Below are 22,614 nucleotides of genomic sequence, written 5' to 3' on the forward strand. Positions count from 1 at the left end.
TTTGACCCCTAGCCTGGGAACCTCCATATGCGCGGGAGTGGCCCCAGAAATAGCAAAAAGACAAAAAAAAAAAAAAAAAGGTATAGGGTAAGAATGAGCTATCACTAAGCCCTTTTTTTTTTTTTTTTTGTCTCTTTTGTTGTTGTTGTTGTTGTTGTTGTTGCTGTTGTTGTTGCTATTTCTTGGGCCGCTCCCGCGGCATATGGAGGTTCCCAGGCTAGGGGTCGAATCAGAGCTGTAGCCACCGGCCTACGCCAGAGCCACAGCGACATGGGATCCGAGCCGCATCTGCAACCTACACCACAGCTCACGGCAACGCCGGATCGTTAACCCACTGAGCAAGGGCAGGGACCGAACCCGCAACCTCATGGTTCCTAGTCGGATTCGTTAACCACTGCACCACGACGGGAACTCCTGCCCTGTGTAATTTCATTGAATCTTGGCAGCAATCTTTTGAGGTAGATGAAAGCATCTTCTTTTGTAACCAAAGTTTAGAGTAGGGTTTCTTCTTCTTTTTTCTTGAGAGTAGGTATTCTTGGGTGATGACATCTAGTTTGGTGAATTTATTTATTTATTTATTTATTTTTTATTTATTTATTTTTTTTGTCTTTTCGCCATTTTCTTGGGCCGCTCCCACGGCATATGGAGGTTCCCAGGCTAGGGGTCGAATCAGAGCTGTAGCCTCCGGCCTACGCCAGAGCCACAGCAACGTGGGATCCGAGCCGCATCTGCAACCTACACCACAGCTCACAGCAACACCGGATCCTTAACCCACTGAGCAAGGGCAGGGACCGAACCCGCAACCTCATGGTTCCTAGTGGGATTCCTAGTTAACCACTGTGCCACGACGGGAACTCCACTAAGCCCTTTTTAAATAGGCAGGTGTCTCTCCTTTATAAATAATTTGTGAGTTGATGAGAAAGACTCTATACTTAGGATATTCCCTGACTGAGTTATTTTCAGAAGGCGGCTGCGGCGCATTATTCTACTGATTTTGATGCATCAGCCTCCTGGAGAACAAAATCTGTTGGAATGCTTTGTGCGGCTCTTAGTTTTGCTGGTCTCTGAGTTGAGCTAGCGAGCCTTATTTAACAAGAGCGCTTCATCTTCCTCTCTGATACCCGGTAGTAAAACCCAGCCCTCCTTTCTCAGTGCGGGACGGTCTGGAGACGGCAGGATGCCTGGAGCCAGCCCACGGGCAGCATGCAGAGAAGCCGCCGGGGGCCACGCTTTCCGAGACGAGGCTGAGAGGCTCCTCCGTGGCCAGCTCTGTGGCCAGCGAGCCCAGGAGCCGGAGCAGCTCGCTCAACTCCACCGACAGCGGCTCCGGGCTCCAGGCGCCCGAGCTGGGCAAGGGCAGCCAGCTCGGCGCCAAGAGGTTCAGTGTGATCAGCTCCGAAGACTTCGCCCAGGAGCTCGTCGTGAAGCCCCTCAAGGTGAAGAGGAAGAAGCGGAAGAAGAAGCCAGGTACCTGCAGCAGTGCCGGGCCCTCTGCCACCGGGCCGGGACCACGCTCTGCTCTCCGGGGGGCTGCTTCCTGCCAAGCGAGCGAGCGCCTGCCTGGTCACTGCAGGGCATGGGGGGGGGTGGGCGTGGGGGGTTGGAGAGCCAGTGCACGTCTTCCTCAAAGGGTTTCACTGTGCAGTGGTTTATGCCTCATGCGCACACATCTCCTGCCACCTCTGCAAGGTTTAAATACCACCCTGCTCAACAGGTCTGGGGCTTATATTTTTTAAATATTTTTATTTATTTATTTATTTATTTTGCTTTTCAGGGCCACACCCATGGCACATGGAGGTTCCCAGGCTAGGGGTCCAATCGGAGCTATAGCTGCCGGCCTACATCACAGCCACAGCAATGCCAGATCCCAGCCGCGTCTGCGACCTACACCACAGCTCACGGCAACACCGGATTCTTAACCCACTGAGCGAGGCCAGGGGTCAAACCCAAAACTTCAAGGTTCCTGGTTGGATTCATTTACGCTGTGCCATGATGAGAACTCCTATACTTTTTAATATTTAAAAATTTAGTTTATTCATGTATATCATTTATTAGACCAGCGATTCTGTGACTGTGGATTGAAAGTCCCATGGAAATCTTTTTTTTTTTGTTGTTTTTTTAGGGCCACACTTACGGCATATGGAGGCTCTCAGGCTTGGGGTTGAATCAGAGCTATAGCTGCCAGCCTACACCACAGCCACAGCCACAGCCACGCGGGATCCGAGCCGAGTCTGTAACCTACACCACAGCTCACGGTAATGCCACTGAGAGAGGCCAGGGATCAAACCTGCGTCCTCATGGATGCTAGTCAGGAGCATTTCCTCTGAGCCATGACGGGACTCCCCCCCATGGAAATCTTTAGATGGCTCAGTCTCTGTTTAGTGTTGAATATGTCATCAGTTTGGGGATTTAACATTGATGAATTTTTTTAACTTTTTACTCCTTGGTGCCTGTTAAGCCTCTCTAGCTAAAGATCACTGCAGTATTGAAGGAAAATGTTATCAGGTCCCTTAGCATTTTAATCGCTTTAGAAGATTGGCCTGTGATCCATTTGTTCCTTTGTTTCCTGAGTTAAGGCTTTCTTTTTTTTTTGTCTTTTTGTCTTTTTGCTATTTCTTTGGGCCGCTCCCGCGGCATATGGAGGTTCCCAGGCTAGGGGTCCAATCGGAGCTGTGGCCACCGGCCTACGCCAGAGCCACAGCAACTTGGGATCCGAGCCGCGTTTGCAACCTACCCCACAGCTCACGGCAACACCGGATCCTTAACCCACTGAGCAAGGGCAGGGACCGAACCCGCAACCTCATGGTTCCTAGTCGGATTCGTTAACCTCTGAGCCACGACGGGAACTCCTGAGTTAAGGCTTTCTTGAAGGAGGCCCCAGGGCCCGTCAGCTCGGGCGTTTGCCTCTGTTTAAAGCACCCCTGCCTTGGGATGATTTGTACCTAAGAGATCCGGTCTTCACAGTGAAGTATCCTTCATTTAAAATATTTTTCTCTTAAGCCAAATCTTGCCTCTTCCTGATTTTAAATGTTCTCATTTTTAATTAGAAGGCGGAGGTGGGAGTGCCTGCCCCAGTTCCCTTGAGTCGACCCCCTGCTGCGAGTGTGCTGGCGACAGCCCCCAGTCCTTGAGCACAGACCTGCTGTCTACGGCCTCGAGTCTGGGCAGCATCGTGGATCGGTCCAGCACGGGGTCTCCAGACCAGGAGAGCACCCTGAGTGGCGAGGTGAACGGTGTCCTGTCTGAATATAACGACCCTGAAGCGTTCAGTGTCCTGGAGGCGCCTGCCCCTGCCCCTGATTCGGCAAGTGAAGACAGTGGCAGCAGACCTGAGACCCCCACACGTGACCTCGCAGGGGAGACGGAGCCTTCAGCTCGGTGGCCGAGGGGGGCCGAGGGGGTCGCGGGCGGCGTCCCAGAACTCGAAGAGGAGCCCCATCCTGCCGACCGTGGGCCGGGCCGCCCACTCTCACCCTGCCCAGAGCAGGGCCACTCTGCTGAGGTCTGCGAGGTGGGGGGCCTGGAGCCTGAGGGCCCCCAGGGCCCTTTTTCTGAAGCCCCCCTCCTGGACTCACCCCCCGTGCCTTCCAGCCCCAGCTGGGCCCCCAGGGCTGAGCGGTGGCTTCCGGCGACCAGGGCTGACGGAGGCAGGGAAGAGCAGGGCTTCCTAGCACACGCGGGGGCCTCCGGCCACCTCGGCTCCACTCCCTGGCACGCCGTCACTGACAGTGACACAGGCCGGAAGACAGGGGCTGCTTCCGAAGGTGACTTGGAGACCGCGGGGACGGGACCGAGCCCCCGGGCCTCCGCCTGGGGGGCCAGCACCCACGAGCAGCCTGCACGGGACCAGGTGGTGACGTCCAGCGACGAGGAGGACATCTATGCCCAGGGGCTGCCCTCCTCGTCCTCCGAGACTAGCGTGGCGGAGCTGGGCGCTGGCCGCTCCCTGCAGGACCTGAGCCGGCCCGGTCCAGAGGATCCCGGGCTGCTCAAGTCAGATCAGGTTTGTGGGCTCCTTTCTTCAGGGAAATCGTTGGCAAACTCGCTGTTCTTCTTATGGAAAAAAATATTCTTACCTCAAAGCTTGTAAACCTGTGACCTGGCTTGGGGAGCTTTCTGGGACTGTGACTGGCTCGGTCCCCTGCTGACCGTCTTCCCAGCACGCTGACCCACCTCACCAGCACGGGCACCTCGCTGTCCAGTCTGCCTGGCGGGCCTGGGCTGCCTGAGGGCCAGTCTGGAAAACCAGGGGGCAGAGGCCCTTCCACGTGGAGGAGCGGGATCTCCCACCCTCCTCCTCAGACGCGCACGTGGAGGGACCAGCACGTTGACACCCCCGTTTCCCTGCCTCCAAGCCTCCCTGCAGGTCGTGCAGAGACCTGGTTTCAGGGGGACAGTTTCCCTGGGTCTCCCTAGCCTGTGCACTTGAGACAAGTATTAACCATTCTTGGTCATTTTATGTTAAAAAGTGGTTTTTGAAAGTGCTTAGGGAGTTCCCGTTGTGGCTCAGCAGTAAATGAAACTGACTAGGAACCATGAAGTTGCGGGTTCAATCCCTGGCCTCGCTCAGTGGGTTGAGGATCCGGCATTGCCATAAGCTATGGTGTAAGTCACAGACGCAGCTTGGATCTGGTGTTGCTGTGGCTGTGGTGTAGGCTAGTGGCTACAGCTCCAGTTAGACCCCTAGCCTAGGAACCTCCATATGCTGTGGGTGCAGCCCTAGAAAAGACAAAAAAGCAAAAACAAAAACAAAGTGCTTGGGAGTCCCCGTTGTGTCTCAGCAGTAACGAACCTGACTAGTAGCCACAAGGATGCAGGTTCGGTCCCTGGCCTTGTTCAGTGGGTGAAAGATCCGACGTTGCTGTGAGCTGTGGTGTGGGTTGCAGATGCAGCTTGGATCTGGCGTGGCTGTGGCTGTGGTGTAGGCCGGTGGCTGCAGCTCCGATTGAACCCCTAGCCTGGGAACCTCCATATGCCATGGGATCGACCCTGGAGGGGGCAAAAAGACCCAAAAAAAAAAAATTTGTTTAATGCCTATTTTCCTTAGCACATAGCTATTATTAGATACATTTTATTTCAGAGCTAACCGTGTATCGTAGCTTCTTCTGCTGGGTAGTTACAGGCATGGATTGTAAGTGTGAGCAGGGGAGGAGACGCGACGCTGTCCGTGACCGAGGGTTCGCCGCGTGTCGCAGGGTCGTCACGGGCCCGGCAGCTCCTGCTTCAGAATGCTTCTAGGGGACTGTGGTCCAGAGATAGCAGAGCAGATCTGCATAGCTTCTCAGAGAGACTTCCACACACACACACGCAAATCCCGCCAGCTCGGTGATCCCAGTGATGGCAGGCTCTTCGTTTTGGCAGCAGAACTCAGCAGGCTCTGTCCTTGTTAGTTTGCAGAAAGCTGGATGGGCTACTCCGGCCCCGGCCACGGCATTCTCAGCTTGGCGGTCTCCGAGAAGTACGTCTGGTGTCTGGACTACAAAGGCGGCCTGTTCTGCAGCGCGCTGCCGGGGGCCGGGCTGCGCTGGCAGAGGTTTGAAGATGCCGTCCAGCAGGTGGCAGTCTCCCCCTCAGGTTCGCCACCCCCCCCCCCCGCTCCCCCCCTCCCGCTCCCTGCCCCCCAGAGACCCAGGGCCAGGGACCAGGCCATCCCGCAGACTTGCTGAAAGTTCCTGCACACCTGAGGGCTTTCTCCAAAGGACGCAGATGGCGTCATTTGACGAAAATAGTGTAGATGCAGCTTAGTTTTTCACTTTTTATTCATTGCAGTGGTAACACATGAAAACATTTTTTAAAGTTATACAATGGGAGTTCCCGTCGTGGCTCAGCAGAAATGAATCTGATTAGCATCCATGAGGACGCAGGTTCAATCCCTGGCCTCGCTCAGGGGGTCGGGGATCCGGCGCTGCTGTGAGCTGTGATGTAGGTCGCAGATGTGGCTCGGATCTGGCGTGGCTGTGGCTGTGGTGTAGGCCGGCAGCTGTGGCTCCAATTCGACCCCTAATGTGGGAACCGCCATATGCCGTGGCGGGGGGGGGACCCTAAAAAGCAAAAAAAGACGAAAAGTATTGCTTTATAACAACTGAACCAGTGAAGATGGGCCCTGGATATATTCAGATTATTTGGTTTCCTTTTTAAAAATTGTTTGTTAGTGAGTTCTGCGTATGCTCTGGGTGAACGACCGCCAGTGCATCCGTTCTCGGTGCCGCTTGGGCCCCGTGCGCAGGTTGGAGCAGACGTTCAGACGTTCCTGGTGCGGTTCCGCCACCCCCCCCACCCCGGGTCTGCACAGGGCCACTTGCTTGTTTGTCGTAGCGCCGGCCGCTCTGCCTGTTTGGCGGGGTGGGGAGGAGGACCGACGTGTGTGTGCATTTGGCTCGCGTGGCTGGTTCGTCGGGACGTGGGGTGGGAAGTCAGACGGAAGAGATCCCGTGGCCTCCGCTTGTCTTCTGGGCTTTGGATGGAGTCCCCCACCTCGCCTGGCCTTTGTCCCTGCTTAAGTTGCTGGTTTGCTTGAGGTTGCTCTGTCCTCTGGCTGCTTGGATGTTTCCTCAGAGGCCCAGGGGACGGCTGTCCTGTTAGCTGGCTGGGCGAGATTGTGCCTTTTAATTCCTTTCACCTCCCAGCCTCTTCCTAACTTTGGGTCTTTCCTGATCGTATTGACGACTTTGGGCTTCCAGGCCGCTGAGTCCCGTGTTGCTCTAGTAGGATCTGTGTCTCTGCCAGGTTCGTGCGCGGGCCGAGCCGCCCTGCAGGCCCCGTCGGAGGTGGGGGCCCGGGGCTGCGGGCCTGGCCAGCTGCCTGCCTGCCCGCACTCATCTCCGCTCCCACGTCGTCCAGACCTTCCCGTCCAGCCCCTGTGCTCTTGGCCACGCTGGTTACCCTTTGCCTCCGTGGACTTAGCCTCTCGTCTGCCCGCCTGCCCTGTCCCCATCTGTTTCACAGAAGCCCTTGCTAAGTGAACAAAGGACAGCCCGGCTCACGCGCTCCCCTTTCCCGCGTCCTCTGCACTCGGCAGGTCCAGCCCTTCTCGGGACACTGATTGTGCCAACCTGGGCCTCGCCTCGGCCGCCCTGGCAGTGGGCACTGTGGCCCTTCCAGGCGGGGCATGCCTCCGAGGTGCCAGCTCTGTGTGCTGTGTCTTTGATCCCTTCTCACTCCGGTCCTTCCGGCAGCCTGTCCGCTGTTCACACGTGAGGAAGTGAGGCTCGCAGACGTTAAGCGGCCGGGCGCCAAGCCACACCACGGGGGCGCGGAGGGGTCAGGACGAGGGTTCAGGCTCTTTGCCCAGTTGGGGTAGAAGCGGGGGGAGGGGGACACGCGTGTTTTAGAGCTCTCTCCCCACAGCACCCAGGATGGAGGGGGAATAATTCTCAGTGGGTATCGGACAGTGAATAGAATTCTTGTTTCCGCAGGAGCCCTTCTCTGGAAGATTGAGCAGAAATCCAACCGCGCCTTTGCTTGTGGAAAAGTGACCATCAAGGGGAAGCGTCACTGGTACGAAGCTCTGCCCCAGGCGGTGTTCGTGGCCCTGAGCGACGACACGGCCTGGATCATCAGGACAAACGGAGACCTGTACCTGCAGACAGGTGACTGGAGGCGGCCCTCCAGAGCCGTCGGTTCTTCCAGCCCCTCCCTTGCTGGGGACGTGCTTAGAGATGGTGACTAAGAGGCTAGAAATCGATTCAAATTCAAACGCTTCTGGAAAGAGAGTATTGCCATTGGAATATATTAGCAGTTCTCGACCACTGACTCAGATTCAACCCAGGACAAATTTAGGGCTGGAATTAATAGAATTGTTTAGCGAGGTTCAGAAACAGAATCTTATTCTCCTTAAGGCTAACCATTGCATAGCCCTTATCCTGCGGTATCAAATATACCGCAGAAGAAGAAAGAATAACAGAGAAATGACGTTAGAATCATTTTTCCCTCTAACTTACGGTGGTTTTTTTTTCTCGCCAGGTCAGAGCCCTGCTTCTATATGCTATGTTCACTGGGTCAGGAAAAAACAGCAAGATAGAGTGTGCTCTAAATAGCAGCTGATCCTGTCCTAGGCAACTGCCCTGAGGGGACCTTTAGCTGCTAGAAGAGAGACAGTGGGACTTGTTTATTAAAAATAAACTGTAATGAGAGTCAGTGTTTTCCTACTGCCTGCAAAATGGGATACGGGTTTCCAAAAGCAGTGGGGTCTGTCAGTATCTGGAAGGGATTATGGGGCCGGAGTTCTTTCTCGGTTAAGAGGCCATATTGGCGTTATATAAAGATCAGTCTTGTAACCGTTTAGCATTGCTGATGCCGAGGGAAAGTTTCCATCTCTGTTATGAGCCGTCTGCCAGGGCCAGGCCTCTGAGATTGGAAGCCCGTGCGCATCTGGCTCGCTCTCAGATCTGGGAGAGCCGTGCATCCCCGAAGCTCTGCCTGAGTCCGGGGGCAGCCCTGCCAGCTTCTGGGCTGCCTGCCCACCCTGGTCTCTCCGGCCTGGTTCCCGTGTCTCCTTTGAAAGTGAGAAATAGGGAGTTCCCATCGTGGCTCAGTGGCTAACGAATCCAACTAGGAACCATGAGGTTGCAGGTTCAATCCCTGGCCTCGCTCAGTGGGTTAAGGATCCGGCGTTGTTGTGGCTGTGGTGTAGGCCAGCAGCTACAGCTCCAATTCGACCCCTAGCCCGAGAACCTCCATATGGCAAAAAAGACAAAAAAAAAAAAAAAAAAAAAAAAAAAGAAAAGAAAAGAAAGTGAGAAATAGACGTGCATGTTCAGCTCCCAGGGATATCTGAGTTTCGTTCCTGCTGGGTAAACAGGGTGCTGCTGCCTTTTCACTTTACCTTGGAGGGCACCTTAGGAATCACGGGGCAGTGGTTCAGACAAGCCCAAACCCCCACTCCTTCTGGGCTAGCGTCTCCGAGCTGGCCTGGGGTTTGGGATGTAAGAAATCCAGTAGGTGACTCCTGCCGGGTTGTGTTCAGGAAATAGAGCCAAAGGCAGTGAGGCCCTGGGTGCTCCTGTGACCAGTCACGGCACCTGGGTCCCAGGCTGACTGCCCGTGCAGAGCTTCAGGTAACTACGGCTGTTATGCCAGCTCCCTCAGGAGTGGCCTCTAAGCTCCTTAGACAGAGGTTTCAAAGAGGTGGGGGAAGGAGACCTGGCTGGGAGTTGGGGACCCTGAGCTCTGGCCCTCACCGTGCATCCAGGAAACGTGCCTTTTCATTTTACCAGGAGGCCCCACAGACCAGGTTGAAAGCAGGGAGAGGGGAGCCACTTTGTGGGAGGTGCTCTCCAGGGCACAGCTGAAGGCCTCGGTCCCTCTGGGTCCAGCGGCGGCTGAGGCTCCAAGGGCTGTGACTACTAGCGCAGAAGGGCGTCCCTGAGCAGCAGCTGCTCTTGGCCTGGGCCCTGCTGCCTCGGGGTCCGGCTGCTCTCCTGCACTGGGCTTTCATGTTCTTTGAGAATCTTTTTTTTTTTTTTTTTTTTGGCTGCACCCACAGTATAAAGTTCCTGGGCCAGGAATCAAACCCACACCACAGGAGTTCCCTATTGTGGCGCAGCGAAAACGAATCTGACTAGTAACCATGAGGTTGCAGGTTCAATCCCTGGCCTCGCTCAGTGGGTTAAGGATCTGACGTTGCCGTGAGCTGTGGTGTAGGTCACAGACACGGTTCAGATCCTGCATTGCTGTGGCTGTGGTGTAGGCCAGCCGCTGTAGCTCCGATTCGACCCCTAGCCTGGGAACCTCCCTATGCTACGGATGCAGCCCTAAAAAGCCAAAAAACAAACAAAAAACATCCACACCACAGTTATAACCAGAGCCGTAGCAGTGACAACACTGGATCCTTAACCTGATGAGCCACTAGGGACAGGAGTTTTTAGCTACTTTGAAACACCAGAGGATTCTGAATTGTTATCCCTCCAGTTTTCAAAGACCGTCTGAAAACACTTCAGACAGATGTGCTATTTAAGCACAATTTAACCATATTTTGTTGACTGGACCTTGAAAAGAGAGAGCACTTACTGTGAAAGAATGTAGCAAAAAAGGAAAGCAGGTGAACAGCAGACTGAAAGTGAGCCGTCAAATCCTGATGGCGCGTCTTCGGGGGCCTCGTGTGCTTCTCCCTGGCAGGTCTCAGCGTGGATCGCCCCTGCGCCAGGGCCGTAAAGATCGACTGTCCGTACCCACTGTCCCAGGTCACAGCCCGAAACAGCGTGGTGTGGGCGCTGACGGAGCAGAGAGCGCTCCTGTACCGGGAGGGCGTGAGCAGCTTCTGCCCCGAGGGGGAGCAGTGGAAATGTGACATTATCAGGTATCGGCGTCCTCTTTGCCCCAGCGTCTGTCCTCTGTCAGCTTGACTCCCCGCAGGGGACCCAGGGGAGCCTGTCGCTGGGCAGAGCTGGTGCCCGGATGGCTTCAAGGTCGCGGTGTTCTCTGGGGCCGTCAGAGCCCATTTCGGCGGCCCAACCTTGGAGACGCTCCGTGTTCCCCTCTGCCTGGCAGACGGGGTGTGGGGTCAGAGCTCCGCTGTCAAAATGCTGCTGCCCTCGTGTGTGACCTTGGGCACCACACGGCCTCGCGTCTCTCCCGATGGGCTTTGTGCAGAGCTGCCCAGGGTCACAGAGTTTGTTTAGAGTCTCAGATGACTTAGGGCCAAATATTTTTCTTTATTATCCACCTGGTCAGTTGAAATTAATCTCTGAATTGCAGTTTATTTGATTACTTTTTCTTTTCTTTTCTTTTCTTTTCTTTTTTTTAACTGGATCCTTAAGCCACTCCAGCTCAGATTCAGTCCCTGGCGAGGGAACTTTTTTATGCCACAGGTGTGGCCAAAAAAGGAAAAGAAAAAAAAAAAAATTCCTGACTGGTAGAAAGTAACCCAATAGGGAGTTCCCTGGTGGTCTCGTGGTTAGGATTCAGCACTTTCACCACTGCAGCCTGGGTTCAGTCCCCGTTCTGGGAACTGAGATCCCACATTAAGCCACTGTGCCAGCCCAGGGACCAAGGATCAAACCTGTGCGTGCCTCTGGATCATGAGCCCAGCACAGCGGAACTCCCTCTACCAGTTAAAATTTTAATTACAAAAGTACTGTCAAATCATTTTGCTAGTATCAAATTATCAGTAGTCCTTGGAAAAATTAGATTAGGATATTCTTGGTTTGCATAGAGCAGCCCAGTCAACTTGAGCGAGTAGCTGTTGTGAGCCAGGACCGTGCTGGGCTGGCTGTGTGAACGTGGCCAAGCCCTAGCCCTGCCCTCGCAAGGCTCCCGTCTGGGGGAGCCGTGTGCGCAGACCGCTGCCCGTCAGCGCACGTGGTCCTAAGCCGGAGAGGGACACGCAGCCCTCAGGGCCCTCGTCTCCCCCGCGGGGGTCAGGAAGGCACTGTGCCCAGCAGACCCGAAGCGACACCTAGAAGCTGCTGGGGCGTCGCCAGGCGGGGATGGGGGGAGGCCTTCCTGCCCAGCCAGCAGGGCCTGGCACACTGGGGCTTCCACGCCCGTAGCTGGTGGAGGCAGGCGTGGCGCGGTGGCCGCTCGGGCCGCCTTCTCTGCGTGGCTCCTCGCCTCATCCCAGGTTCTCTTCTCCGAGGAGCTTCCCTACCTACCGTCCGGCTTCCGCGTGTCTCTCGGGTGCTGCCGCACCTCTGAACGCTCTGTGTGGCACAGTCCCTCAGCTCAGGACTCCAGCATCCTTCCTTGGAGCCTGTGGCCGGCCGGCCTGGACACACCGGGCGCCTCGAGCGAGGGCCTGACTCCCTGCTCTCTCTGCTCGCAGTGAAAGGCAAGCCTTGGAGCCCGTCTGCATTACGCTCGGGGGCCAGCAGACGCTGTGGGCCCTGGACATCCGGGGCAACCTGTGGTTCAGAACTGGCATCGTGTCCAAGAAGCCCCAAGGAGACGACGACCACTGGTGGCAGGTAGGTGCTCAGCCCCGGACCACGCGCCGGGGTGGCTCCAGCGGGCCCTGCTCGCCCTTTTACGGCCCCTCCCTTCCCTTAGAGACTCGAGTTGGAGCAAATGAGCAGGATTGGCCCGTACGGTTCGATGAGCCAGATTTTGCTGTGTTCGGGCACAGGAGACACATCCAGGGCTTTCATCACAGGGAGTAACTCGCAAAGCTCTTTTTGCTCAGATGTACAGGCTTTGTGTGTGGATTTGTTTTTAATTTTGATGTTATTTAGAGATTTATCATGTATATGCTGAGTAAACCCAGTGACATCCATTCAAGATGTAGGTAATGACGTGTTTAATTCCAGGGAACCAACGAGATTAGACAATGGGTGTGACACACCCAACCCACAATTAAAATTCCCTCTCCCTGCGTGTTCAAAAGGCCTCAGTAAATGGTGTTCCAACAGAGAAAGGGGAGTTTTCCCACACACTTCCAGGGAAGTCAACACTTGGAGAAATAGTGAGGTATAATCAAGCCCCTCCCCTGCCACCAGCCGGCGTGGAGAGCGCCCACAGCCCCAGGGTGGCAGCAGGACTGTGTCACCATGGGCTGCCTTGTGCGAGGCAGCTCTTCCGGGCGAGGATGTGGAAAAAAAGTAAGTTGTATTTTTTTGTTTTTAGGGATTTTTTTTTGTTTTTGTTTTTTGGGTTTTTTGGGGCCACACCCACGGCACATGGAAGTTCCCAGGCTAGGGGTCGAATCGGAGCTGCAGCTGCCGGCCTGCACCACAGCCCCAGCCACGCCAGATCTGAGCCATGTGTGCGACCTACAGCACAGCTCGTGGCAACACTGGATTCTTAACCCACTGAGCGAGGCCAGGGATCGAATCTGCGTCCTCATGATGCTAGTCGGGTTCACTAACCACTGAGCCACGACGGGAACTCCAAGTAAGTTGTGTTTGCTCTTTTTTTTATTTTTATTTTTTAATTTTATAGCCGCACCCACGGCATTTGGAAGTTCCCAGACCAGGGATTGAATCCAGCCTATGCCACAGCTGTGGCAACACCAGATCTTTTAACCCACTGTGCTGGGCCGGGGATCAAACCTACACCTGTGCAGCAGCCTGGGCTGTGGCAGTTGGATTCTTAACTCCAGTTTTTCTGGCCTTTTTTTTTCTTTTTTCTTTTCTTTTTTGGCCACAACTGTGGCATGCATAAGTTCCTAGGCCAGAGATTAAACCAGAGCCCACAGCAGTGACAATGCCAGATCCTTAACCCACTGAGCCACCAGTGAACTTACTCTTTGATAAATATGTTATATATATATATACTCTTTGACAAGTATTATACAAATATATTCATATATATATTATATATATATTCATATATATTTATGTATATATATAATTCCATATGCCACATACTATTTGAAAAGTTATAAAGGAGTTCCCATTGTGGCTCAGCAGGTTACAAACCCAACTGGTATCCATGAGGACACAGGTTTGATTCCTGACCTCAGTCAGTGGGTTAATGATCTGGCGTTGCCATGAGCTGAGGGTCGCAGACGTGGCTCAGATCCCCCCTGCTGTGGCTGTGGCGTAGGCCTGCAGCTGCAGCTCTGATTTGACCCTTAGCCTGGGAACTTCCAAAAAAGAAAAAGGAAATTTATACAGATGCTTCACTGAGTGAGGCCAGGGATTGAACCCACATCCTCATGGGTATTAGTTTCTCAACCTGCCGAGCCACAATGGGAGCTCCTAAATATCATTTTATCTAAATATTCAGAATATTACCTTCAGAGAAATTTAATTTGACAGAATCATGGCTGAGGTGTTTGGAAGCAGAGTTATTTTAATTATGATGAGATTGGTTTCTCTGCAGTGCTAGAGCCAGTGTTATGTTTGGCTGTTAAACCTCTTTTTTAAATTCGCATCCTGCTTATCTGCAGCTCTTGAGTGCCAGGACTGAGTCTGTCACAGGCTTCCTGTGGGGCCTGGCCTCCTACACCCCGTGGGAGGGCAGAGCCTCCGAGCTGTCACCCGGCAGCACGGCCGTGGGCCGCGGGCTCCTTGCCAGCCGGGTCGGCGGTGTGCCGGGCCACCCGCAGCAGGGCCTCAGGGTCCCGACGTGGAAATGCCATTTGCTCCTGGTCTGTCGGGCCCTTTCACAGATAAGAAAGGGCAGTATTCGTACATGTAATGACGTGCTGATTTCTGCAGTAGTTTCCTTTTGTTTTTCATACCTCAAGCACCCAATCATAAACGAGGTCACGTTCCCTCAGCATTCCCTGTGCCCGGCCTGGGAGTGTGGCCGGCACGAGGCCGTCCTTGGGGGAGGGCCGAGTCGGATTTGGACCCGTCTTAGAACTTGCCTCAACCAGAGCTGCCCAGCAAGGGAGAGGTTTGCCTGGAGGGCGGCGCCCTGGAGAAATGCCTGTCGGGAAAGCGTTTCTCGAAGCTGGGCCTGGTGCACGCCTAGGACAGTCTGTGCTGCTCTGCTGGCGCAGTTATGAACAGGCCCAGTTTAGGCCAGTTGCTTCGTTACCCCACTTACATACTGCTTTTCTTTCAACCCACATTGTGAGTCTGAATATTGTACGCACTTGCCCATTGGAAATACTGGAATTTAAAAGCAAAATAGGAATTCTGTCGTGGCGCAGCGGAAGCAAATCCGACTAGGAACCATGAGGTTGCGGGTTTGATCCCTGGCCTTGCTCAGTGGGTTAAGGATCCAGTGTTGCCATGAGCTGTGGCTTGGATCCCGCATTGCTATGGCTGTGGCGTAGGCCAGCCACTGTAGCTCCCGACTTGACCCCTAGCCTGGGCATCTCCATGTGCCAAGGGTGGGCCCTAAAAAGCAAAAAAAAAAAAGGGGGGGGTGGCAAAATAACCTGGGGTTCCCTTGTGGCTCAGCAGGTTAAGGATCAGAGTTGTCCCTGCTGTGGCTCTGGTTACAGCTGTGGTGTGGGCATGGCCAAAAAAAATCCTCTCTCACTGATTCGAATGAAAGCCTTTCAGGGTGCGTGGGGTGATGCTCATCACAGAGATGTCACACGCTCGTCGTAACAGGCCCGTGCAGTGTGAAAGTGTATAAAGTGAGAGGTGGGCGTCTTCCAGCCCCCTGTGCCCGCCCCTCCGCACGTGGCGGCCTGCTGCACTGCATGCTCACACGCACGAGCACGCGCACACACGAGTGTTCGGGTGTGTGGTGGGCGGGGCCAGGGCCTTCTGTCTCAGGCAGTGGGCATACAGAAGGCGCTTGTAGCTGCACTGAGAGCAGGGTGTCTGCCCGGCTCCCCCTCCAGGTGAGCATCACAGACTACGTGGTATTCGACCAGTGCAGCTTGTTCCAGACCATAATCCACGCCACACACTCGGTGGCCACAGCGGCCCAGGTGCCTGTCGAAAAGGTGGCGGATAAACTGCGCATGGCGTTTTGGTCTCAGCAGCTTCAGTGCCAGCCGAGCCTGCTCGGGGTCAACAGCAGTGGCGTCTGGATCTCCTCTGGCAAGAACGAATTCCACGTGGCTAAAGGAAGTCTCGTCGGTAGGTGAACTACTTTCATTTCCACATCGGCTCTAAGGCAGCTTCGCTTTAAAGCCAGCCCTTAAGGAAAAGCTTTAGGATCTCAACCTGAAAAGATAGTTTAGTGCCAATAGTATTTTCATAACGGAGGCATTCTGGGAGTTCTCATCACAGCTCAGCGGCAACAAGCCCAGCCAGGATCCATGAGGACACGGGTTTAGTCACTGGCCTCACTCAGTGGGTTAAGGATCCAGCGTTGCCATGAGCTGTGGTATAGGTTGCAGATGTGGCTCGGATTTGATGTAGCTGTGGCTGTGGTGTAGGCCGGCGGCTGCAGCTCCCATTCAACCCCTAGCCTGGGAACCATATGCCACAGGCGCGGCCCTAAAAAAAAAAAAGATAATGGAGGCATTGTTTATGCTTTGTGTTGCTCCTTTTTTAAATCTGAATACCAGTGTCTGGATGGTGTGTGATCTATTTCCACTAGGAACCTAATAGGAGGAGAATGCATGGAATTCATTTTTACGTTAATAATTTCCATTTAAATGAAAACATCCTCCCAGACCTAGCAGGTCTGGAGTCTAGTAAGAGAACAGTCCATTTCTTAGAGGGACAATCTCGGCACAGTTGGGAACCCGGGCTCTGGCCAGATCTGTGCGTGTGCGTGGAGTCCACATTGACCTCGTCTGTGTGGGTGGGCTTTCTCCAGCCCTCCTCCCCCAGGCCTGGGCGACGGTGGCTCGGCCTCTTGCGGTTCAGAGCAGCAAGGGGCTGATTCCTGCCGGCTGGCTGGGGTCTCCTCCCAGCGTTGAGGACACTCTGGAACTAGCCGGAAGCGGGTCCCGAGGACCAGTTGGCGTCTAGAGCTCAAGCTCCAGTGTGGATTCTCTTTCTTTTACACCATCTCCCCACTCTTCTTTGTAGGCACTTACTGGAATAACGTTGTTCCCCGTGGGACGGCCTCTGCAACAAAATGGGCCTTTGTGCTGGCTTCCACCGCTCCCACCAAGGAAGGTCGGTTAGGAACCATCATCCATGTGCATGGGTTGCCATTCGAACAGCTCAAACCAGGGTCTGACTGTGGCCTGGTTGGGGCGGGCGTGGCATTGGCCGCCAGAGGCTGGCATGGCAGTGTCACAGGCCGGCAGCCCTCGTTGGCTGAGCGAGGGCCCCCGAAGCTGGCCAGGCCTGCCCAGGAGAGGGGGTCTAAGGGCGAGGTGTCCTTCTGAAGCAGGGGGGCCTAGGGTGGCCGCTGCGTCAGCAGCTGGGGACTTCCATGTCACGGGGGCCACAGCACGGGCCCAGTGGGCACCAGGCTTGCCTGGTGCCCCCCCCCTTCTGCTGTGGTTTCCGTCAGCTCCTCACAGGCCCTTCTGTCTGGTTTACAGCCTCGACCGACCTCCCACTCCACTCAGGGCTCACAGCTGCTCCCGCAGCCTGGGGTTTGGAGCCAGGAGAAGCGATGCAACTGCCCGTGGGCTGGAAGTGCACTGAGGGTCCCATGAGAAGGCACCCTGAGGCTGGTTTAGAGGAGGAGTCGGTGGGTTCGAGTCCCGAGCCCTCTAGGACTGGCTAGCTCAGTGCAGTGAGAGGCCTTCTTATCAGGCCGTTCTGCCTGCAGTTCTGAAGAGTAAGCTCTGAAAACCACAGCGTATTTCCTGAGTGGGGCATAAATTCATTTGGCAGCAAAACCTGACCTGAAGTGACGCGAGGCTCCCCCAGTCTTTGTTCATCCTGCTGATTGTGACAGGGACACGCTCTGCTGCAGGAGTGTTATCACACTTCAAGAGGGTGGGGGGTGCAGCCCGGCATCGGGGCTGTTTTTTAAATATATGACAAGCCCATTACCTTAGGTTTTCAAAATTCAAAATATCTTGAATTCCAAACCATTTCAGGCCCCAAGTTTTAGATAATACTTTAGATAATACATTGGACTGAGGTTTTAACTTCCCCAAGGGTGGTTTGCATTTTAAACTGACTTAAACCTAAAAGACTCAGGGAGTTCCCGCTGTGGTGCAGCAGGTTAAGGACCCGGCGTTGTCACTGCAGTGCCTCAAGTCGCTGCTGTGGCACGAATTCGGTCCCTGGCCCAGGAACTTCCACAGGCCACAGTTGCAGCCAAAAAAGAGAAAAGACGTCCCGGCTCCCCAGCCTTGTCCGGCAGCCGCCTCCCCAGGCTGGGAAACCGCCCCGCCCTGCTGCCCCCGCCGCCCCATACCAGCCTTACTCCCCCAGGACACGGGTGAACACACCACATTAAAGATGTCTCAGTTCGTTAGAAAACGTCCAAGGTCAGGGCCGCTGAGCCCACACCGTAGCCTCCGTGAAATCACAGAAGCCCTGCTGCCTCCCACTTTAGAGTGTCTTGGGCTTGTCTCTGCAGCTGGCTGCTCACGGTGTCTCCTGCCCCGTGGCGTCCGGCCGTGCAGCAGGGACAAGTGGGAGCCGGGCCACCCGTGACCCCCGCCAACTCTTCTACAGGAAGCTCCCTGTGGCTGAGCCAGAGCAGCAAGGACCTGTACAGCATCAGCTCCCAGCACGCCTGGTCCCGCCCGTCCACCGTGCAGCTGCCTCCCGATGCCGAGATGAGGGCCTACGCTGCCTGCCAAGATGCCCTGTGGGCCCTGGACAGCCTGGGCCAGGTGTTCATCAGGACGCTGTCCAGGAGCTGCCCCACGGGCATGCACTGGACGAGGCTGGACCTTTCCCAGCTAGGTATGGCCAGCGTCACCCAGCTCCCGGGGCCCTGTTCGGCATGCATGAATCCTTGTATGACAGTGGCTGGATCTCAGGACACTGATTCGCTGGCCACTCTTGCAGCTGCCAGGGCTTCTTAGTTCTGTGGTGAGCGTTACTTCGCTGCCCTGTACGGGGCAGTGTTTTCAGGGCCCTGAAGGAGCACGTTCTTGGAGAAAGTTGCGGGTCAGACCTGCTGGAGGAACCACTGTTGATGCAGCTGCCTCTGCTGCTCCGCCTGAAGCCCTTTGCGTCTGGAAGAGCCAGGGTGAGCGGCCCATTTCCCTGGCTCCTCCACGGCTGGGGTGGTACCCAGCGGGCCAGGGCTGGACCGAGGAGGGCATGTGTCTCCTGCTGCCGCCCTTCTCCGTCTCCCCTCACGGGTGCCGAGCCCGCAAGTCGCCTGATGCCGTGTAAGAGCAGTTCACTCCTAGTCCACGAAACAAGTCACAGAGGGAGCCCACAGCAGGAGGCTGTCCCCTGGCGGGAGAGACTCTGCAGGGCTGGCTTGTCCGAAGGCAGAGGCTGCACCAGGCAGCTCCAGAGGGTCCCTGTGAGCCCTGGCGTCCTCCCTTGCCCAGGGGTCCCGCCCTGGTGAACGGACAGCCAGTGTTCCATCCCTGATTGCAGGCGTTTCATGTCTGATGGTGAGCCTCGTGTACTCACTTAAAAAGAGGCCAAAACAAGGAGTGAGGGGCAGGCCACCTCCCTTGCAGCCCCGCCGGCTCTCCAGCTGACGGCCTCTCCTCGTCTCGTGATGTGCCCACCCCACGTCATTCCCCTGCCCAGCGAGGCCCCCAGTCATGATCCAGTTTAGCCAAAGAAGCAGGTTAGTTCTCGACTAAAGAAGCAGGCCCTGTTCCCCAGCTCAGAGGAGTCCGGGGTCATTCTGATTACTTGGCTTCTGGCCTCACCCCCTGTGTTTGAACCTAATCCCAGCGCCTGGAGGGCCGGTCACGGTCCAGCTTTTGAGAGTGTTTGCCAGCCGTCGTTACTGACAGTGACGGCCCAGAGGCTGCACTGGTCACGGCCCCGACTGCTGACTCTGGGCGACCCTCCTCCCTGCCCCGTCAGCCCTTCCTTGATGCAGAGGTCCTGCTGGCCTGATTGGGAGCTTCTAGGGGAGAAAGGCCAGGGCTCGGTGTGTGATCCTGGGGGGCAGGAGGCCGTGCTCTCGCAGCACCCGGGTCGCGAGCCAGGAGCCACGCTCTGCCCGGCCCCTCTCCGCAGCAGGCCGATGCACGGCAGGGGCTGCGGCCAGGCTTCCCTTCCAGCTCGCTGAGGCGCCTGTCTGGGTTCCTCTGGGGCCAGTGGCCGTTCTTTGGAGGGGAGAAGCTTCGCTTTGGCGGGAACGAGTCTCCAGTCAGAGCGGGAGGCGGACGGAACAGGACTGTCCTGAGCTCCAGACAAGCTCTGACCCTCCAGAAGCACCTGCGGCGGAGGCCTGCTGGGGCTGGGGCCGGGGCCGGGGCAGGAGCAGAGGAGCAGCAGGCTTTCTCGGAGCCGCCCGCCCTCATGCCTGCAGAATTGTCTGGAACGGTTTATACAGACAGCGGGCACCAGGTGGTCAGGCAGAAGGGCAGGGACTCGGGGCAGAGGCAGGACAGAGCAGCTGCAGCCGTGCTGGCCACGTGCGGGGCTGGGCCCTGGCTGGACTGCAGGGCTACCGTCTCACCTTTCTAAGGGAACAGCAGCCCCGCCCCGGAGAGATGCTGCAGGTAAGCACCCTGTGTAAGCCATGTGAGCTGGCTCAGGCAGTGGGACTTGCCGAACGCTGCCTAACTGTCAGGCTCTGGGGGCTGCTGGCCCGGGTCTGACACTGCTGCTGGGGACATTTACCCAAAGCTGCCTGTCTGAGTCTTTACCCCGCTCTGGGCCTCGGCTCTTACTTACCTGAGTTACCGGTGATACTGAGATGATGGCTGAAGACCCCGTTCACCCTTTTCTGAGCATCCTGGGAGAATGCAGCAAGTCTGGAGTTGGCGCTGCAGGAGGGGTGCCAGCCTTCCGCTATGCCAGGGTCAGGTGCCGCAAAAGGCAGGTTGAGGCCCCAGCTGTCCTGCACTCTCCAGGATGGTCTGTGTAGCCTGTAGGACAAACCGGGAATTAAGGGTTTTTTTAAATAGGGGTTCCCTATTTTTATGAAGGGGTGCAGATTTTGAGTTCAGGTATGCGCTCCCTGCCCAGAACCCCACAAGAGAGTGTCTGTGACAGGCTGTGTCAGCAGGCAGCGTGTGGCCGACTGTCGTGAACAGGAGGTGTGGTAGCAGGTAAGCAGGTGCTGCCTTGCTTACTCACCTGGGCTTGGCTGTGATGCTTCGTCGTTCTTTCCAAAGCTGGCAGTGGTGGTGCTCGCAGCAGGGAGCAGGGGGGACACCGCCTTTTCAAGACTTGGCTCTGCCTTGGAGGGCTCTGTCCAACAGCGGACTTCTCTTTCCTAAATGCACTCCTTTTTTTTTTGAATTCCAATATTATATTTGCTTCAGGTATACCATATAGGGGTTTGATATTTTATAGATCATGTGCCGTGCAGTTATTATAAAACACTGACTACATTCTCTGTGCTATACATTTCATCTTTGTAATTATTTCATAATTTTTCCCCCACTCCCGTCTGGTAACCACTAGTGGTTCTCTGTATCTGAGTCTATTTCTGTTTTGTTAATTCATTCACTCATCTTGTTTATTTTTATTTCTATTTATTTATTTATTTTTGTCTTTTTGCCGTTTCTAGGGCCACGCCCATGGCATATGGAGGTTCCCAGGCCAGGGGTCGAATCGGAGCTGTAGCTGCCAGCCTACGCCAGAGCCACAGCAACGCGGGATCTGAGCTGAGTCTGCAACCTACACCACAGCTCACAGCAATTCTGGATCCCCAACCCACTGAGCGGGGCCAGGGATTGAACCTGCATCTTCATGGATACTAGTCGGATTCGTTTCCACTGCACCACAAGGGGAAGTCCAGATGGTCCTATTTTTAATTCTTGCAGAAGCTCCATACTGTTTTCCCTAGTGGCTGCACCAGTTTAAATTCTTACCAACAGGGCGGGAGGGTTCCTTTTTCTCTACATCCTTGTCAACACTTGGTATTTGTTGTCTTTTTGATGAGAGCTATTCTGATGGGTATGAAGTGATAGCTCATTGTGGGTTTTTTGGTTTGTGGGGGTTTTTTTTGTTTGTCTGTTTTTGTTTTTTTGTTTTGTTTTGTTTTTGGCTTTTTAGGGCCGCATCTGTGGCATATGGAGGTTCCCAGGCTAGGGGTCCAATCATAGCTACTTGCTGGCCTACACCACAACCACAGCAACACAGGATCCCAGCCACATCTGCAACCTGCACTGCAGTTCACGGCAACACCGGATCCTTAACCCACTGAGCAAGGCCAGAAATCAAACCCACATCCTCACAGACACTAGTTGGATTCGTTTCCGCTGCTGTGGTTTTGAGTTGCATTTCCCTGATGCTTAGTGATGTGAGAATCTTTCTTGTGCCTGTTGGCCATCTGCATGTCTTCTTTGGAAAGATGCCCACTCAGGCCCTCTGCCCATTTTTCAGTTGGATTCTTTGCTTTTTGATACTGAGTTATGTGCGTTCTTTGTGTAGTTTTGGTATTAACCCCTTGTTGGATATATCATTTGCATACATGTTCCATAGGCTTGTCTTTTCATTTTGTTGATGGCCCCAAATGTCCTCTTTTTCCTGACTGCACCCCTCTGCTCGCACTGATTCCTGCTGGAAAGGCAGGATCCTCTCTGGCTGTTGGAGCTTCCCTGCTGGCCAGTGTGCTCAGCAGTGTCTCCTCCTTCCGCCCAGGTCTCCTGGGCTGTCTTCTGCTCTGCTGCCCTCCCTCCATGGCCAGGGCTAGTGTCCCCTGAACACCTGCACTGCTGCATAACCACGTCATGGCTGCAGGTGTGCTTGCCTCCCAGCACCACTGCCTGAGCTCTTCCTAAAGCTCAGGGGCTCTATCCTCAAGGTTTAGTGGCTCCAAGGCCCTCGAATTGAGTGCCAGTCTTTGGGTGGCGGCAGCGCCCTGACAGCCCAGCCCAGCCCCCCCACGGGTCTCCAGCCACGAACCGCTGCTCCTCCCCGGTGCCAGGCCTTCATGCTGGGGCCTGCCCCTCTTCCCACGGCCTCATGTCCTCCCTGCTCTTCCCGTCCCTCCGTCAGCATCTCCGTCGTGGCGCATCTCCTGAGCATCCTGCTCCTACTCTGTTCCAGCCATCAGTCGGCCTGACCCGAGAGGCGTTGACACGCAGGGGCTGGCGGTGGAGGGCTCTGCAGGCAGGGCCTCGAGCTTTGCCATACCCGCGCTCGGCAGGAGAGGAGCCGGTTGGAGCGTTGTTCTTTGTGGCTGCATTTCTAAGTGATGCTGGGGTTGTGCGTTTTGACTCCTTGTTACTGATACTCACAGATAAAGCCGCCTGCCCCGCAGGGACGGGGCTCTTCCCCCGTCATCCACGAGTCCAGCTCTGAGTTG

At 55.3% G+C, this 22,614-nt stretch overlaps 1 protein-coding gene across 8 annotated transcripts in view; it reads left to right on the forward strand.

Annotated features, from left to right (window-relative positions):
* The window catches only part of TECPR2 (tectonin beta-propeller repeat containing 2), a 100,027-nt gene that overhangs the window by 51,955 nt on the left and 25,458 nt on the right, over positions 1-22,614 (forward strand). For 5 of the 8 annotated variants that reach the window (XM_021081652.2, XM_084970199.1, XM_084970198.1 and 2 more), the window contains 9 exons: positions 1,153-1,467; positions 3,048-4,003; positions 5,391-5,574; positions 7,416-7,589; positions 10,117-10,297; positions 11,762-11,903; positions 15,182-15,422; positions 16,326-16,415; positions 17,883-18,116. In XM_021081652.2, the coding sequence (XP_020937311.2) occupies positions 1,153-1,467; positions 3,048-4,003; positions 5,391-5,574; positions 7,416-7,589; positions 10,117-10,297; positions 11,762-11,903; positions 15,182-15,422; positions 16,326-16,415; positions 17,883-18,116 (2,517 nt within the window). Of the gene's footprint in view, positions 1-1,152; positions 1,468-3,047; positions 4,004-5,390; positions 5,575-7,415; positions 7,590-10,116; positions 10,298-11,761; positions 12,551-14,595; positions 15,423-16,325; positions 16,416-17,882; positions 18,406-22,614 lie in introns of all 8 variants that reach the window. The other 3 variants (XR_014811377.1, XR_014811378.1, XR_014811376.1) reach the window with 3 other exon arrangements.

The sequence above is a fragment of the Sus scrofa genome, chromosome 7, assembly GCF_054392235.1.
Source record: "Sus scrofa isolate SSC_HxYL_T2T_F1_AM1 chromosome 7, Sscrofa_HxYL_maternal_Yorkshire_Landrace_v2.0, whole genome shotgun sequence".
Classification (NCBI taxonomy): domain Eukaryota; kingdom Metazoa; phylum Chordata; class Mammalia; order Artiodactyla; family Suidae; genus Sus; species Sus scrofa.